General features: G+C 41.1%; 1 protein-coding gene across 2 annotated transcripts in view; it reads left to right on the plus strand.

Moving 5' to 3' along the window:
* Window positions 1-1,979: 1,979 nt before the first annotated feature.
* klhl14 (kelch-like family member 14) overlaps window positions 1,980-20,028 on the plus strand; it is a 48,720-nt gene continuing 30,671 nt past the window's right edge. The window contains exons 1-3 of one of the 2 annotated variants that reach the window (XM_072710920.1): window positions 1,980-2,035; window positions 2,528-2,769; window positions 3,724-4,620. In XM_072710920.1, coding sequence (XP_072567021.1) covers window positions 3,746-4,620 — 875 coding nt within the window. In that variant the 5' untranslated portion in view covers window positions 1,980-2,035; window positions 2,528-2,769; window positions 3,724-3,745. Of the gene's footprint in view, window positions 2,036-2,527; window positions 2,770-2,850; window positions 3,504-3,723; window positions 4,621-20,028 lie in introns of those variants that run through there. The other variant, XM_023832206.2, reaches the window with a different exon arrangement.

The following is a 20,028-nucleotide window of genomic DNA, read 5'->3' on the forward strand; positions in this document are numbered from 1 at the left end:
TGGAATCTGTTAAGCAATATGCTTAACAACCTGCCTTTAACAGCAATGCTACCTTCTAGTCCGTGGAAGTGGGTAATACTGGGGTTAATATTCAGTAATAATAGTAATAATCATGGCGTGTCTATAAATGGGCAACCATGCAATTTAAAAGCATGAGCTGAGCATCTGAAATGCAAAGTAGTCATTCATTGACTTGAAGAGGCCGGACCCTGTGATTAAACAAAACTGTTGTTTTTCCTACTGCATTATAAAGGCTGACCGAGACGGACAAGTTAACCCGAGTATTGGCATTGTTTACAGCGAGGACCAATCATCAACCTGGGCAAAGCAAAAACTGAAGGAGGCCAGCAATCTTTTTCTGGCAATTACTCTTATGGGAGAAAAAATCTTTTTCACAGTTTAGATGAGGTCACTAACATTTAAAATTAACCACATAGGTCACTGCTGTAAGGGTTACATTGCTATAATGTATCACAACAAAGGAATCAGCTAAATAACCAAATGCTAATCCCCAAATTTTCTGTATAACTCCTCGCTTTATTTTTTACTACAAAACTTTGCCCACTAGACATTTCAGATGATGTAACTAACTTCATCAAAACTAAATGTTTTTTTTCATAGTTATCATTTGAATTTGCTTGCTTGCAACTTGTTATCCACCCTGGAGTAACGTGAGTAGAGACCACCCAAGGATACTCAGCACAGTGATTAGGGAACACAGCAGACGGGATACCTGTCCATCACAGGGCACAGTTACTAAGAACTTTACTTATACATAATCTTGAAAAAACAAAGTGCTGTGAATCAGCAGTATAAATGAATTAGTGACTTTAGGAAAGAACAAGTTCTATTAATGCTACTAATGTACTAATATCTTTTAAGTTTATGCTTCTTAAAACTGATAGACACACTGCAGATACAAAGAGACCCAGATAATATTCTGTTAAAGATGCAGAGAATTGTTTAAAACAAAACAGCCTTTAAAATGTTCCTCTAAAAACTAACAGCTAGCAAACATTCACAGTGTAACAATATAAACTTGCCTGCTGAACTTCTAGTTGCAGTAGAACCCACTGTTTTCACTGGCTGCGTAATTATCCACTGGCTACTGATTATTATACTGTATGTGACTCTGTATTGGGTTATTGGTAGCCAAGTGCGTCTCTGACCTGCCTGTTTAACACAGTTGGGTCTCTTCTACTGGCTGTAGGTCATAGATTACATCTCTACACTGCCTACTGGTCACCCAGTGCATCTCTCAGTTGTGTACTTCATACAGTTGGTCGTCATTAGTATAGGTCTACTGCATTTATTTGACAGTGATTCATGAATGCAAACAGTGATGAATTGTGAACAATACGTAATGAATTCTGCTAATTTGTGTCTTTCTTCTGCATTTAAAATCACTTACACAAAGCTGGCACCAAAATTCCTGCTAACTAGTATAAAATCATTTCAGATAAACCACTTAACTGCACAGGTGTCCTGCAGGACGGCTCTCATACAAGCTCATACTTCTCACAGCACAAGTGCAGCAGTTAATAACCTGCGTAAGCCTTATAGCATTGAGGCTGGATGTGTTTGGATGGTGTTTGTATCAGACACTCATTCACACATAACACACACCAATTACAAACCTTAACAATATAATTTGTTTTGTTCTCAGCAGAATAACCACAATGGCAGATTGTTTTAAGCAGCAGAATTATTAATGTAAAAGACTTTATAGCAGAGTACTTCAGAAATGTTACATCCTCTCAATTAGAACAGATTTCTTTGTTTTATGGAAAATCATAATATATACATTGCCAATTAATAAAATGCGTCGCCTATTTAAAAAGGCCTCGTCGCTAAGAAATAAACAGGACACACCACAAAATGTAAGGTTCGTGTTTGTTATTTTTTAAGTCTAAGTGTGTGTGATGCAGGTGCGCGGGTAAAGTTAGCAGATTGCCACGAGCACCTTATTTTTTGAAAGACTACAGGCAAGAGCAGCAGTAGGAGATGAAGGGTTGTTTTGGCGATGGAGATTAAGGCAGGGGGTTTTTTGTCATCTGTGCGAGACAACCCATTCATCCATTCAGTTCACAGCCAAAAAAAGGCTGCTCCCAGAAATTAGCAGTTTCAGCTCAACAGCAAAGTCGCCGGGCTGTGAAGGCAGAGAGAAATTGACTAATTAGCAATGCGCACTAAAACTTGACGGTTCCCTCTATAAGAGCGAGGGAGAGACCCGTTTTTCTCTCCCCCTCTCTTTCTTTCTTTCTTCCAAAGATGTTTGAAATCGCAGTCATTTACGCTCGACAGTTTTTACAATAGCCTTGAGCCATAATTTTGCGAGTCTCTCCAGCATCCATCCCCCTGCACGGTCTCTCTCCACCGGCCATGCACGACCGTTTCTCTCCCCAACCGTGGATTTCCTATTACTCTCGTTACGACTCACTGAGCCCCAGGCCCAAGGATAATGATGTGTTGTTTCTTGGTAGCATAATTTGTCACACGTATATTTCTTCTTCTTCTTCTCTTGCAGAAAGCACAGCTCCTTCTCATACACTCACACACTTCTAATTCAGGAGAACAAATGATCACCGACAACAAAAATAAAATGTAAAAATAGTATCTGCATGAGTTGGAATCAATGATCATTTTGGGGCATCGACCATAGCCTTTAAGAGAGAAAAAAAGGATTTATTTTAAAAAGAAAAAGAAAACACAGGGAAGTCAAGTGAGGATCATAAGGAGCCGAAGCTTACTTTTTTTGTCAAGAGTCAGGTAAGTTTGGCTTATGTTGTATAGCTGGTACCACGCATTGTTTAGTTGTGACAGGCACCTTACGGTAAAGCTTGTGGATATCTGCTACCAGATTTGCATTAGAAAAAACATCTCAGCAATCTCGCGTCCCCATAATATACCTGCATCCATGTGCGTAGGAGATCATAATAAAATAATTTCCTAAACGTCGGCGAACTGATCAAAGGGCTTTTTTTGTTTCCTGGCTAACCCTATAACTCCGAAACAAGGGGGATCGCAGTCGCTCTGGATGAACGATACCGGGGGGGACAAACAAGCTTTTCTTTGCACCGCTTTGTCTGCCTGGCTTTTTTTTTTTTTTTTTAAAAAAGCAGCTTTATTCCGTGCCTGCGTAAGATCGCTTTAAACATAATGATTAACTTGAATAGGGAATAGCTTGGCTGTATCTTTATGGGGGTGGGGTGCCTATTTTTTCCTTTCGCCGTCAACTTAAGTTGCGTTTGCGAGGAAGGTGCTGCAGTATCACCGATAATAGTTTGTTTTCTCCGCGTCTCTTCCAGCCGCAGCGTCCTACTGGGATCGCCTTTTATTATTATTTATCATAAATACAGCCTGATCGATAATAGGTTTATAAAAACAGCCGTTTGGGGAGATCGGAATGCAGAAATGGATGGGAGTGAATGCTGCCGGCGGTACATTTACACCTATCGCCAATCCGAGTTGTATTTCTCAATCTACAGTGCGGGCACTTAATGGTGAAGTTTATTAAATATGCGGTGGTTTGATACTTATGCAGAATAATTTATAGCGATTAAACTAATGACAGAACAACGATTTTGGGTGCGGTTTACACTAAACATTTTGTTTTTGATCGAATCTTAGGAAATCATTGTGAATTGTGTTATGCGATTACAGTTTTTTTTCTACATCAATGTTTGCTGTAAAGCAGTACATGTATGCCTGCTTTATTTGTAGGTGGCTTATCGGTAAGGAAGTCATGTCCAGGTCTGGTGATAGAACATCCACCTTTGACCCTACTCACAGCGACACTCTGCTGCATGGGCTCAATCTCCTGTGGAGGAAGCAGCTTTTCTGTGATGTGACACTCATTGCCCAGGGACAGCAGTTTCACTGCCACAAAGCAGTGCTGGCGTCCTGCTCTCAGTATTTCAGGTCTCTCTTCTCTAGTCATCCTCTCAACAACGAGGGGATTTCGAGTAAGGAGCAGGGGAGCAGCGGAACTCCCTCTTCTTCTCCAGACGAGAAGCTCCTAGCGAGTCCCAGATCTATCAACAACCTGGTGCTGCAGGGTTGCTCCTCCATCGGACTGCGGCTCGTCCTGGAGTATCTATACACTGCCAACGTGACCCTCTCGCTGGACACCGTGGAAGAGGTGCTGTCCGTCAGCAAGATCCTCAGCATTCCCCAGATCACCAAGCTCAGCGTTCAGTTCCTCAATGACCAGATCTCAGTGCAGAACTACAAGCAGATCTGCAAGATCGCCGCTCTCCACGGCCTGGATGAGACCAAGAAGCTGGCGAACAAGTATCTGGTGGAGGATGTACTGCTGCTGAACTTTGAGGAGATGTGCAGCATGCTGGACTCCCTGCCGCCCCCGGTGGAGTCGGAGCTGGCTCTCTTCCAGATGTCGGTGCTGTGGTTGGAGCACGACCGCGAGACGCGCATGCACTACGCCCCCGACCTGATGAAGAGGCTGCGCTTCGCCCTCATCCCGGCCACCGAGCTGGTGGAGCGCGTGCAGTCCGTCGACTTCATGAGGAACGACCCCGTCTGCCAGAAGCTGTTGCTGGACGCCATGAACTACCACCTGATGCCCTTCAGACAGCACTGCCGACAGACTGTGGCCAGCAGGTGAGGGGGGCGCCGGGGTGACCGGTGGGGGGGGGGCGTCACATGCCATCTTGGGATTATTTGTGGCGCCTTGTTGCTGGCACGGGTTCGAGACTCTCAGCTGCTTTGCTCCATTCCTCCACATGGTCATTTTGTGAGAGAAAGCATGGTCAGGAAAGAGGCTGAGACAGAACTTGTTGAGCAGATTTATAGCTACTGAGAAATATTTATTTATAGGTATATTTGCTTTAAAATCGGTGGGAGGAACCAAAAACACAATTTCCTCTTTGATTATTATTAAATAATAATGAATCCTTGATTATTCTGTCCTAAGTGTGGATTGCTAAAGACATAAGAGTAATTGTAAATAATAGTGGAAGAGTAACGTGATTGCGTGTGAATAACTGTGAATAATCATGAAGTGAACATTTCACTGGTTGCTCTTGGCGTGCTTATTGTCTTTGGGAAAGTTAGCTTTCAGATGTTTTCCCCTCACGGGCATTAGACACCATACATTTGTACAATGCATGTTCACTCTCTGGTAATTATCCTTGATTATTCATCTCGATTTTCATAAAGTTAAAGGAGAAGTGACTGCATATTGAGACTTTAGTTTTAAATATTGAACAATTGCTGGTGTCCTGAAATGGAAAGTAATTAGAAAATGTTAAAAGGGGCAGGTAGGTATACCCCAGTCCCAGGTGTGCTTTGTGCAGCCTGGGATGGGCTCCAGCCCCCCCCCCCCCCCCCCCGCCCCCCCAACCCCTCACCCGGGGTCTTCATCAGGATAAGCGATTAAAAGATGGATGGATGGATGGAAATCTTGCTTGGTACGTTTTACATGAGCATTGCTGGTATAAAAATGAAAGCACAATAATACTCCGATCAACATTTGTTACACTGTTAAATTAATGTTAGGCATCAGTGTGACAATTATCCCAGTAAAAGAAGGCTGCATTTTATCTGCCCTGACTATGTGAGCGGCTCAGTCCTTTGGGCCAGTCCCTGTGAGATTACTATGAAGTTCCCTGGTGAATGAGCCTGCAAAGATGACCAACAATGACTCCCACATGGCACCAATAGTGCAGAAGCGCCATGATAAGTGAACCAGTGTCAGCTTAATTTCACACTAGACCCAGAATAAAGCAAGGACAACTGACTGTGTCTTTGTACTGTTGGGAACTGATATTTTTAGCTTTATTATTCCTTATGTTATCACTCTGAAATTAACTGTAGCTGGGGGATACCAACAATACTACACAATTACACTTTTTGGTGAAAGTGGATAGTATCTCGATCTTGACTAGTGCTCTTGTTTCTAGTCTGCTCACTAATTCCCTTTGAACTGCAATTCTGCTGACATTCCAGAATACTGTGATTATTATTGTTATTAGCAGCAGTATTATTATTGTTACTAGTTTCTAAGTAGTAGTAGTAGTAGTAGTAGTAGTAGTTGTTGGTTAGCAGTCAAAACATGCAGTTCTACAGCTGAGTACTGAATATAAAGTAAAGTACTCTGCTACAGGTGTGATCGCAAGCTACTTGCACAATTTTAAAGGGGACCTGATAGGCTTTTCCAGTGAATTCCTTTCCTGTAGTGTGTTAAATAGCTTTATGGGCATGTAAACAGCCGGCAAAGTCTTAAAGCCCAAAGTACATGCCGAAGGGAGTACTGCTGAGTAACATTTGAATCTCCAAGTCATGTACTGTTTACTTGCACTTACGTCTTGTTTTCATTTCTTTAAATTGGTTGTACACACAATACTGTCCAACCGCTCTCTGTGGACATGTTGCTGTGGTGCGTGTATGTGCAAAATAATGCGCAAAACGTTGTTATCAACTGCTAACAATGGCTAACAATGAACCTGGCTAGTACTGGGGCCTGTTTCAGAAAGCAGGATTTCTTGCTTAGTGGGATTACTTGTCGGATTTAAGGTGGTCTGGGCTAAATGTAAGTGAACAAAGATCAAGGCCATTTAAACTGGGGTACCTTAAATCCAAATTATGAACATTGAAAATGACCATAATATGGCTCCTTAGTACTTAATGTTAGTCCATTGTAACCATAATGCTGTGTTGCACCTTGGCTGTGAGCTCATCAGACATCACGAAGGGACAGGAATCTGGAATCTTTACATTACTGTAGCCTTATAGGCATTCAAGACTGGCATGTTCCCTCAGTGCCTGGGTCACACACACACACACACACACACACACACACGCAGACCTGTACTCATATCTTTGTGGGGATCGTCATGCATTTCTATGGGAAAAACCCTAATGCCAACATGACGACCTACCCAGCCCTAACCTTAACCACAAGTAACCAAACTAAATATGAGACTTTTGGCATTTTTAGTTTTTTGATTGCAGTAACCGATTTTTATGAAATTGAAGTTATCGTTACGGGGACTGGAAAAATGGTCCCCACAATGTCAAAATAAGTGTTTTATTATGTTCATTCAATTCACCTCATTCAATTTCCTTTTTAAAATCTTCCCACCTAAGTTGTTTTGATGCAGTTAGACTGCTTAGTAAATGATTTAGTAAAGCAATGTTGTATGTATCTAAATGAGAAACTGTATTCTGTTTTATTTTAATATTTTCTTTTATGTTGTTGTCATTATTATCCTTACTACTAATACTACTACTACTACTACTAATAATAATAATAATAATAATAATAAAAATAATAACAAGACTAATACTATTTATAGCCTTAAATAAGTTTAGCTCAGGTATGGTTCATAAGTAGTAGTATACAATGTGATCTGCCCCTTAACTATCAGCTTCTTTGGTAGGACATAAGCATTCAGACGTAAGATTTCTCAAAAGCTTCCACCAGGGAGCGGAGAAAAAAATCCCTTTGGACTGATCCAGGCTGGATCTGTGACAGATGTTAACTAGAAGGGTCACCTGTATATTAGTGAGTGGCTCAGTATAGGAATCACAGCAATATGAGAACAAACAGGAGTTGGGCTGTCCTGCAGAGAGAAAATGATTCTTTACAAAGGTATGCATGGGTATTTGCATTTAGCTTATTTTTTTTCTGAATTTACTGATTTTTTGATAGATAACCTGTCCTGAACTTTAGTGATGGGAAATATATATCATGACAATATGATGAATGTTATAGTGGCATTTTCATAATTATTGATATAATTGTTATTAATATTGTTAAGTGTTTAAGGAAAGTCTTCTGTTCACAACATAGTAAATACAGACGCTCCCCAGGTTACGAAGATCCGTGTTACGATCTTCCGACTTTACGATGGATAAATGTTTTTCGCTTTCAGTACATTATTCAAAAAATGACATGAGATATTCAACACTTTATTATGAAATAGGCTTTGTGTTAATGATTTTGCCAAACTGTGTAGTAATGTAAGTGTTCTAAGCATGTTTAAGGTAGCCTAAGGTAGGCTATGATGTTTGTTAGGTCAGACGTACTGTGTTAAAATGCATTTTCGCCTTATGATGTTTTTGCCTTGGAATAGGTTTATCGGAACGTAACCTGTGGAGAGGCTGTACTGAATAGTTGCCACTCTGTATCAGTATTTGATTGGATAGGAATGTACGTAAAATGAATGAATGTAAAATTTCAAATGTGAGCGCAAATATAATAATCAGCCACAAGGTTATGTTTACAAACGGAATGGTTCATACCCATAATGCCTTTCTTCACATCTCCCTTGAAGCACTGTCTGTGACTGTCTGTGCTAGATTAAAAAAAACATTGAAGTGATGGGGAAATATATCTGAGGATGGTACAGTGTCTAGTTACGCAGTCTCACACTGCCAGCACTGGGGCTTCACATGCGTGTGCAGTGTGCGTGTTCCTTGCATGTTCTCCTTGTGTTCTCCCTGTGTTCTCCCCGTGTTGCATGGGTATCCTCTGGGTTCCCCTTCCGTAGCCCAAAGGCAGTCAGTTCAGCTAACCGGCATCTGTTAATTGCCCATGCTATGTGATTATGCAGATGGGTGTGCCCTGTGATAGGCTAGAATCCTGAATGTGCCCTGTGATAGGCTGGAATCTGTGATTATGCAGATGAATGTGCCATGTGATAGGCTGGAATCCTGTCCCGGGTGTTCCCCTGCTTTCTGCTTGTTTCCTTCCCAGCTCCCACCCTGACCAGGACAAGAATAACTATGTATATAAATCTAATTCTGGCTGATAGCACAGCACACTGAAAATATAAGGAGTGCATGTAGTAAAAACGTAACTTTTATCAGTGAATCAAGACAGATTCAGTATTGTCATCAATGAAGTTTCCTGTAACTTGCTCGTTATAGAATGCCTATTATCATGTAATGCTTATTCTATATGTGGACAAGGTCCTTGTACTGTAATCCAATGTAGATTGGAACCTCCTTGCAAGCAGATTTTATTTTTGTGCAAGAATCTCAATCTCTGCATTCACAGTTTTGCTTTTTCGTGCTCATATCATCATAATCAGTCTGAGATCTTTCGTTGTCTTTAATAAGACTGTGTTTTGATTAGAATGAAGGGTTTCCTAGACAATAATACTGTAGATACAAACCTCAATTTTTTTCAGTACAAATTGTATGAATGTTATCATTAATAGTAAGAGGGCGGCTTGTCAGTGCTGCCTCAGCCTCAGCTCTGCCAGTGTGGCGTCTGCATGTCCTCCCTGTGTTGTTGATGGGTCTCCTCTCGGTTCTTTGGTTCCCCCCCACAGTCCAGAAATGTGTTAAGGTGAATTGGAGTTACCAAATGGTCTCTAGGTGTGAATGTTTGTGTGAATGGTGAGCGTGCCCTGTGATGGGTTGGGGCCCCATCCTGGGTTGTTCCCTGCTTTGTGCCCTGTGATGGGTTGGGGCCCCATCCTGGGTTGTTCCCTGCTTTGTGCCCTGTGATGGGTTGGGGCCCCATCCTGGGTTGTTCCCTGCTTTGTGCCCTGTGATGGGTTGGGGCCCCATCCTGGGTTGTTCCCTGCTTTGTGCCCTGTGATGGGTTGGGGCCCCATCCTGGGTTGTTCCCTGCTTTGTGCCCTGTGATGGGTTGATGCCCCATCCTGGGTTGTTCCCTGCCTTGTGCCCTGCGATGGGTTGGCACCCCATCCTGGGTTGTTCCCTGTCTTGTGCCCTGTGATGGGTTAGCGCTCCATCCTGTGTTATTCCCTGCTTTGTGCCCTGTGATGGGTTGGCGCCCCATCCTGGGTTGTTCCCTGCTTTGTGCCCTGTGATGGGTTGGTGCCCCATCCTGGGTTGTTCCCTGCTTTGTGCCCTGTGATGGGTTGGCGCCCCATCCTGGGTTGTTCCCTGCCTTGTGCCCTGTGATGGGTTAGCGCCCCATCCTGGGTTGTTCCCTGCTTTGTGCCCTGTGATGGGTTGTTGCCCCATCCTGGGTTGTTCCCTGCTTTGTGCCCTGTGATGGGTTGTTGCCCCATCCTGGGTTGTTCCCTGCCTTGTGCCCTGTGATTGGTTAGCGCCCCATCCTGGGTTGTTCCCTGCTTTGTGCCCTGTGATGGGTTGTTGCCCCATCCTGGGTTGTTCCCTGCCTTGTGCCCTGTGATGGGTTAGCGCCCCATCCTGGGTTGTTCCCTGCTTTGTGCTTGTAGCTTCCAGGATAGGCTCCCAGTGACCCTGAATAAGACAAGCAGGTGTGGAAAATGGATGAATGGATGGATTGATTAATAATAATACTCCAAATTAATGAGAACAACAGGCATATACAGAACTGTGTAATATGTAATAATAATGCATACTACACAGTATAAAGAAGGAGCAATTTATATAGTAGTAGGTAAATACGTCTATTAGATGTATTTGTGTACCATCAAAATGGTTAAAATAAATTAAATTCTAAAATTCAAAACTTGATGATGTATATTATTGTCATTATTCTTATCCGTTATCGTAGTTTTCTTATTTATATATAAAAGTAAAACATCATAAACATTCATCCAGAGTAATTTTTTTGAAATGCACAAGTATCTAAGCGAATCAAAAACAGCAGGCCGATTCTCCATCCATCCGTTCTATTGTTTTAAATTTTGGATTATTATTATTATTTTGAATAAAATACTTTTGGCAAATGAAGTATTTTTTTTTATGTTTATCTTTTGTCAAAATATGAGAAAGGTATTGAAACACATATGCATGCAGTTTTGAACTGTTTTCTTTTGTTGGTCCGCTGTGTTGAATGTCTTTAGCATTTTGGCTAACAAGTAGCTTGCGAAAATTCCTGTATAAAAATATGTTTAATTATCGCATTTGAACATTATTTTGAGGCTTCACATTAATATACTCCCAGGATAGTTATTTTTAGCCCACTGTATTTCTTGCTATTAATAATTCAATGCCCTGGTCAGCTGAAACAGCGGGACAAATAAGTACAAAGGAAAGGTGTTTTGCTCTAAGTTGGAGAAACGGCTTAGCTTAGCCATTGGGCAAAAGCTGTTTGTGCAACGAACATGATGGGCCAGAGAGTCAGAGCAGAAATGAAACGCAAGTATTTATGGTACAAATTAATGAGGAACATATGAAGTGAATGCGTATAATCCTGTTTTGCCTGCCGCCTATGACACAACAAAGAATTCATAATGGTCCTATTGTATCTGCTATGCCAATGCTTACACATTAACTGTAACATTCTAATGGAGGTCTTCGTATATATACAGTATATATATATAATGAATTACACGTAGAAGCAAAATGTCTGCTATGAATGTATAATAATATAATAAAGTTTTATAGATGAAGTAGTTGATTTTTATATAAATACATCCATCCATATTTTCACCACTTATCCTGGTCATGGTTGTGGGAGGGCCTGGAGCCCATCTCAGGCAGCACAGGGAACGAGGCTGGGGTGCATCCTGGAAAGGATGCCAGATGGGATTTGAACCCACAACCCTGGAGGGGAAAGTGCCGCCCATCGAGTCGCCACACCGCTCTTAGCTGTGCGCATTTTTGCTAACCGATTTTGACGATTCTGGAGTTTCTGTGGTGACCTGGGGAAACAAATGAAGCATAAAATCCCAGTGGAAGGAGGAAGATGGCCTTCAGGAACTACTGGCATTCTGGCTGCTGGTGATGCAGTAGCAGTGGTAATGTTAGCAATAATGGTTATGGATCTAGTACTCATGTGAGGTGTACTCATGTACAATAACTTATGATAGCATCCCTGCTTTTATGACTGAAGTAGCATAGTTAATGAACTGGCTAAGCAAGGCTCCCTGATGGCAATTGTCCATTGACAACAAAGAACAAAACATTTATCAGTTTAATGTTAATGGCCATGTTTACATTTATAAGGAATGCACAAGAGGAAGAGAATGAATTTACACCTGAACTTGTGCTATTATAGCTGAAATTTGGCACATTATTTAAGTCTTTATGCTAAGCTTTCCTGATCTGCCGCTGCACTAAATTCAGCTGGCCTGTACTTCTGTATCAATGCCCAGATGCATGTTTCATCTCAATGCAAAGTGACAAAAAAATGACATTTTGCTGCTATGTGTGCAATAACATACAGCTTTTAAATGAGTAATTAGCCTCCTGGATTCTGCATGCATACGTTTGCTTTGTTGCAGTTCAATCTTGACAAATGCAAAATGAATTATTTTGACAAACTGGTAATGTAAACACATATTAGAATTGCTGTAATTCATAGCTGCTGCATAGCTGACATTCAGCCTGAGTCGTAAAGCTGAAGCTAATGCTAACACAGTGTTTGCTAAATTGACTGCTTGGGACTGAACTGCTAAATATCACTGTAGTACAGGCCAGTTGTTAGAGAGCAAATTTCACTCTAAACATTAATCTTATCCAGCCAACATGAAATTATCAGCATTTATTTGTCACATCGTACAACCTTAATTATACCTTTTTGGGGTGTAATTGGGGTGACAGGATGGTGCAGTGGTTAGCACTCTTGTGTCACTCTTCTGAGGCCTGGGTTTGAACCTCTGCCTCAGCTCCATGTGTGTGGAGTTTGTCGATGCCCCCTGGGGGGGGTGTCCTCTGGGTGTTCCAGTCTCCCCTCGCTGTCGAAAAACACGTTGAGGCTAACTAGAGATATCAAATTGCCTGTAGGTGTGAGTGTATCCTGTGTTGGGTTTGCACCCCACCCCCCCTCATCTTGGCATGTTCCCTGTCTTATATCCAAAGGCTCTGGACCCCCCCCCCCCCATGACCCTGAATAGAACAAGTAGTTTCAGAAAATGGATGGATGACGTGGGAACAAACAAAGCTCGCCGTTTCGTGTGGTCTTACCGTGTTGCTATACCGCACACAGGACTGCTGCCCCCCCACTACTGAGAAACCGGTGCATTACTATTAATGAGCCATTATGGTTAGTGCAGAACTGGTGCTCTCATTGGGATACGGCCCTTTTCACTGCTTTTGATCACTTCTCAACACTGGGCTGCTATCTGAACCCACTGGCTGCAGTGGTGACCAAAATGGTAACGAGTATAGATATAGAACATAGAGTATATCCACAGGGCTGATTCAGGACTGATGGGTGAACGGTTTATTTGACTCACTCTCTTGATGTCCGTATGCAGCACTATGCCTTTCACCTGGAATCATTTGAAGAATGCTGAGATGAATTCTTTTGTGTTTAAATAACAAACAGAGTACGATCCGTGTGTGTGTGTGTATAATCATAGTGAGGGATATTATCTTTATATTAACAATGTGAATCGTTATATATTATTAGAGTAAATGCTTTAAAATAATGAAGAGGACAGACACACAACCCGCATGCATGTGACATGTCTTTTTCCCCATTGATGGTTTAGTGCAGTTTTACAGCGGGCTTAAGATGCACATACTTCATCATAGGTTATTTTCAAAGGTATTGCATACAGCTAAATTGAAGGAAGTCTAGGATTATGTTCTTTCCTGGATTTCACTCAGCGATAGTTATGTGGAGTGATTTGCAGTCCTTAACGTTGTCCTTGTAATGTGACAATATGCTATGCAGTACCGCTTGTTCCCAGTCTTGTATTCTACCAAATAATTGCATAATCTACGGGTAGTGTTTGTTTTATCGACCATGTGCACTGTTTTGCCCTTTTCAAGCACCATAACAACGGAGTAACAAGGCTTGACGTTATTGGTGGCCCAGTACCCTAAAGCTACCTAAAGAGAGCATAAGGAGATTCTTCTAGAAGAATATTATGCTGGGTAACCTAACTGGGCAACTATTTTTAATTATTAATTGTTTAATATTTAAATACTGTTTTAATTCAGAAGAAGGTATGTAGAGGAATGTAGTAATGACATATATTTACAATTTCAACCTTTTAATTGCAAGTGCAGTATAGGGCTGTCACCATCGTTTATATTAATTATCATGTAATCTACTGATTAATTTGACAAATAATCGAGTAATTGTTTGCATATAATATATTCTTATATTAAATATATAACTTTGCATTATGTATTGCAATTGACCTGAGGCAAGAACCAACCTTGGACAGGTTGCTAGCCCGTCGCTGGGCATGATATCTGTCGCTCATACATACGGACAATTTATGAACGCCACTTCACAAGTTGTACGTTTTTGGACTGTAGGAGGAAACCAGAGGATCCAGCATAAACACACAGGGAGAAGATGCAAATTCCATACCCAGGAAGTGGTGGTGTGCAATGACAGCTCTAGTTAATATACGACGTTTTCAACTTTAGTCTGGGCCTGTTAATTAATATCGACATCGCATATTATGCACACGCAGTTGTTACATCGCAAGAACTGCGATAGTCAGCTGGGTTGAGACTATTAATATGTTATGCTAAAACGTTTTTACTCTGTCATAGGAAACAAAAACTCGACAATTTTACTGTCCCTTTTCAAATTTATCTAGTATATGTTTAAAAAAATCAGCCTGCAATTTACCGCCAATGCATTTGTGAACCATAACTGCTCGCCAAAAGACATTTGTCTTCCGCTGTACGGGAATATTTTGGATTCCACAGAGGTGATTCTGAATAAAAGCAAGTGATTTGTTTGCACTGCTTTGTGTCTGTTGGCACAACCCACAACAACACCACCAACTTATATGACAGACTCTGTCTGTCTAATATTGTTTGGCCCTACACACAATACTTTAACATAGAAATTAATTTATATTATATGGTGTTATTATGTTTTATATAAGATGAGGTGGTGGGGCTAGCCTTCGTTTCAGAGGTGTTCATCTAGAGATAGAGGAATCATAGAAAATAAATTTAACAGAACAATTTAAAGCGCAGTGATGACAAAGAGAAGCTAAGCTACTCCAAGAGGCTAAAGGGCTTATGGTTTATCCATATGCATGACCAACCTTGCATTATTGGGTGAGTCCCTCAGTCCTGAAAGTCTTCTGAATGTCTGGATCTTTTTTTCCGTTTTACTGTGAGGTTGCCCCACACAACTGTGGTTTTTGCTCTTTATTTTATACCCACATCCTCTATGCATCATCTCCCTTTTTGCCATATTGCAGCATAAACAAGAAAGTATATTTGAATCGTTTTCTTTTCTTTGAATCGAATAATTGAGTGTAATCGAATAATCGTGACAGCTCTACTGTAATATCAAACACACTTTTCGCATATAAACCAAAGACAGAATAGCTTTGAGGAACAGGCAGATTAGAAGCTAGCTGTCGTTGTTGCTTTAAATAGTGGAGGGACGGATTTCGAGGATATTGCGCATCATTGCTGGGTATCAAGTTGGTCTTGAGGCTACTGAATCTTCCGGAAGAGGTGGGATGTCTGCGATGCTAATAATTTTGCTGTACCGTTTTGTATCTGAGCCCTCAGAATGGTGGCATTTATGGTGAAATTGGTGACCATTATGGTAAAACTGCAAAGAACATTCGATTTTCAAGCTACGATGAAATTTCCAGGCAGTATTTTTTTCTAAAACTTAGAGCATATTACAAATTGAGGCCTTTCCTGAAGAACTGTGAATTGTGATTGCTGACTATGAAGATAAAGTCTGGTGTACAACAACAATTATGTAGGTTTAATGAATTTCGCAGGAGAAGCTACACATATGGGACAGCCATTGTGTAGGTGTTAACTATGTCGGCCATCGTTTGTGATGTCAGTAGACCACCAGAGAATCATGGGAGTGGACTCGCAGTGGACTTGGGCTGTTTTCTAGGATATCGTAAATGATAGTCACGTGGTACAACATCAGCTTTCCTAGAATCCAGGTGTGAAAGGGGAAAACAAGATTCTGCTCTATCGGAAAGCATAAAAACAAGCAAAATAATTTGCAAGTGGCAGTTAGTTATCGGTTAACACGGGATCTAGAGATGTAAATACTCAAATATGTATGAATATCAGTATGATAATAAATAGGGCTTATAGCATTTTGCAGTAAACCAATAAAATTAATAACACATGCAATTTGTTTTCTAGGAGTATTATGTGATAAATTGTGCTGGATAGTTAATATCATGAGTAAAATTGTTTTTGAAGGTAATTGATGTTATGGGGCAAAAAAAAAAAATCACTGTTTTGTTAAATCAGTCATTATTATAACTGTAAATCATTTTCAGAATACTTGAAAGTCTGGTTTAAAAATATTTAAAATCTGATATAAAATGTTTACTCCAGTTAATAATGTTAACTATAGATTTAGTATAGTTCAGTATCTGCTACTATGAGACTTGGAAAGTCTCATAGTATATTTCAGTATATAGTTATTTTTTTATGATTGATTAATTTGTTATAATCAAGTAAAGCAAATGATAAACAAGAAACAGCAACTCAACACATAAAGCATGCAAGCAGGGTGGAGAAGTTCAGCCAACGATCGAAAAAGTTACATAGCAGGCGACACATGTGATTTGTGCGATTTTGAATGTCGCATGATTGTTTTTGCTGTATATGGTGGTTTCAGCAAATCAGAAACTCCTGGGATTTTCATGTCCTATAGTGTTTTAAGTTTCCATGAAAGGGCGCGATCAGAAATATCCAATCAGCAGCAGTTATGAGGGCAGAATAACCAATGGGAAGGCTACAAGTGCAAAAAATTGTGACTCAAGCTCCATAAGGTCAGTTTCAGTTCATTGTGAAATAGATGCCTTGAAGAATTTAGGCTGTTCTGTAAACAGAAGGGAGCCCTGCCCAGTACTAGGTGGCTGTACCTAATAAAGTGGCCATTGAGTGCATGCGTAAGTGCTGAATCTTCAAAGTGTAAATGTAAAAATTTACATTGTAAAACTCAGTTTTAATATTATAGCCCTGAACTTAACTTGCATACGGGCAAAGATGCACCACCTGCTCATCTATCCAAATATATACTTTAATTCGGATAGAACGTCCATCCATCTACATTCCACTTCCCAAGTTAACCGGAAGTCTGTCCCAGGAAGATCAGGGCAGGATGATAGTCCTTTGCATTTTGGGCCCATATAAATACACAGACACACACACGCACACACACACACACACACACAAAGATATACACTTGCCAACTTAGCAAACCACCGGCAACCACCCCACCCCCCTTCCCGGCAAGCTTCATCGCCAGCGCTCCTCTCCCTCCCCTCTTTCCAAGGCAGCAGACTCATTGTGGGGGATCCGCAGGTGTTCCATGCCATCTGGGAGATATACTGTACACCCTCCAGCGTGTCCTGGGTCTGCCTAGTGGGATGTAACGCTTTGAGGCCCGACTAGGTGAGATCCTTATGAGATGCCCAGAACACCTCAACGGACTCCTCTCAATCCAAGAGCTATATTTCGAGATCTCTCCACAACTTCAAACTCCTCCCCTTTGTCTGGAAACCCGAGCCTGGCAACCCTGCAGAGGTTGCACTCACAATCTTATTGTTTCAGTCTTTACCCACAACTCTTGGCTTTCGTCGAGGATACAGCTGTAGATTGACTAATAAACGTCAAAGACTCCGCCTTTGCCGCCATAAATCTCTCAGTGCCCTCAAATTGGGAGGAGCTAATTCACAATTTGCTTCACAATTGGCATTAAAGTATCTTATGGAGGCATTACTTGGATGAGGCATAAAAGACAATATCATATATATATAGTAGGGATGTTGTCTATCACCCATAACGAATATTCTTCTTTTCACAGCTGTGCCTTGATGTTTTGTCCATGCAAATCACAAACAGGAGAAGGGCACAAGGCTCACCCAGTGGCCAGTGCCAACCCTAAATGACTTTGATTTTGTGCCAAGTATACAAGCACAACTCTTACCACATGAAGGCTTCAGCCAGGCGTTCCCAGCAAACTCTAATGGCCCGTTTGGGTCTAGCCACCATCATCCAAAGCATCTAACTCGCCAGTGGTGATCAGCTGACAGTTCCACCCCTTGCTGCAAGTATGCAAAACATATCATTTCAAATAAGATGATGCAACTACAGATTTAATTATTGATGCTTGGCCTTGGGTGCTTTGATAACCAAGTACGTCATATTTGTTATGAAGTGTCCATAGTTAACACAGATGTCCAGTAATAGGTGATGACACAAATTTAAATCCAGGAGGCCATTTTTTCCCCAATAATGCCCATCCTGATATCCCCACCTCTCCCAACTGGCTATTTGAGTCTTCCTGTAAGAGCTACACTTTTGGAGGCACTCGTCCACTTTCTCTCAGAAGGCTGTGTACTCTGAACGGCTGTTCGGCGCGTACACACAGACGACGCTCTCTGCGAGTCGCAGTCACTTAGCGCCAACCCTATTGTTCACTATGAGAAACTCTACATTAGTATCCCAACACTTGCCTGTGTTCTTTCACCATGGGAAACTCTAAAGTAAGAGAGACTACATCCCCCATCAAGCGGTCTTGGTTGTAGAGACCACGGCGACCGTATCTAGCGGGTCCCTTTCAGGCTCACAAAGCCAGTGTCCATTGCCAAGACCTGATCCGTTTGGGTCTTTCTTGCTCACGTCTGTGGTGCAAATGATACCGCACCTTGTCACCTGAGCCCTATCTTTCACCTTGTGGTTTGTGGGCCCATTCGGGGCTGTCCCTATAGCCATTTTAGGCTGAACTCTGTTTATGGGGGTGGCCGGCCACTAGGCAGTCACCAACGAACACCCCCCCCCCCCCCCCAAAGTCTGGCTCCAATTGTGGGTCCCGGTAACCCAATTCCTGGCAGAGTACTCAGTGTTTTTTTTTTGGTATTTTTCAAGGGGGTCTTTGTTTGTAGTTTGTAGTTTGTTTTGTAGATTGTAGTTTGTCTGGCCTTTCCCCACAGACATGTCCCCCCAAGGGAAGCCCCACCAGTACTACCAGAAGCACCAGGACTCAGCTCTGTGGATCACTGAAGCACACACATCCCCCACCATGCTGAGGTCACAGTCCTCGCAGGGGATTATTCTTTTAAATACATTTAGGTGTATTACAGAGCCGTATGTTTGGGAAATGTAGTTTCTTCTTTAAACTAATGCAAAAGGAAGAATTCGTTTGTATCATGTATGCTAAATAATACCACGAGTAGGGGTGGGTGATATGGCAAAATATTTTAGCACTATAATTTTGTTCATATCAGTCGATATCATAATTATCACGATATAATTCAAGTCGTTATCTCTTTTCGTTAAGGCTTAATTTTTATTAAGATCCCATTCACTTAGGATTCCCCTTGAACAGATTCAGAACATGAAAAAGATGACAAAGTGAATAGATTAAAACTGAAATTTTAGTAAATTAATTATACAAAACATATTTTTTGCCATAGACCACAACTTTATTATAGTGGTGGTTTTTAAATATTCATTTGAAATCCAGTTTAGTTTTAGTTTTTCAGTGTGAATTTATTAGATTTTATGTGAAAGATTTGTATTTAGTTTTTCTATATTTTAGTTTAAGTTTATTTCTGTTGATAGACTAAAAGTTAAGAGGTATTTTATGTCTTATCTTGAGAATCCAACATTACTCAAAATGGGCAAAAATATGTTCCATGTATTATTAATGGTCATCTAAAAGCAAAATACTTAATTGTTAGTTTTGGAAGCAATATAATGAGAGTTGTTTTGTAGTTTTGTAAGGCTGTATTTTCTTATTTAATTTATGAACATATTTTCGAATAGTTTTAATTTTTGTTAACGATAATCCAGAAAACGGCGACAATAGAGTTTGCTGGCGGGTATTTTCCCTGACTTCTTGCAACTTGGGTTTTTGCAGGATACAATTTATCCCGGTGTGTGTGACTGCAGGCATTTCTGTTCTTTATGTTGTATTGGATGACAAAGCTTTGAGCGATGAAATAGGTTTTCGGTATTTCCGGTCTTAGTTGGCACAAGTTTTTGGCCGAGTTTTCAATACGCCGCACCAGACAGTACTGTACCTCCACACCACAGCTGTCGTTTTACCTCGTTTATCCACAGTTTCTCCTTTTTAAAAGGTGACGTGGCTGCTCAGCTGTCTCCTTCTTCACTGACATTGACGCACTAGTTTCATCTGAGGAAGCTATCGTCGCTCATGACAGATGTGTATTA

The sequence above is a fragment of the Paramormyrops kingsleyae genome, chromosome 4 (genome assembly GCF_048594095.1).
Source record: "Paramormyrops kingsleyae isolate MSU_618 chromosome 4, PKINGS_0.4, whole genome shotgun sequence".
Taxonomy (NCBI): Eukaryota; Metazoa; Chordata; class Actinopteri; order Osteoglossiformes; family Mormyridae; genus Paramormyrops; species Paramormyrops kingsleyae.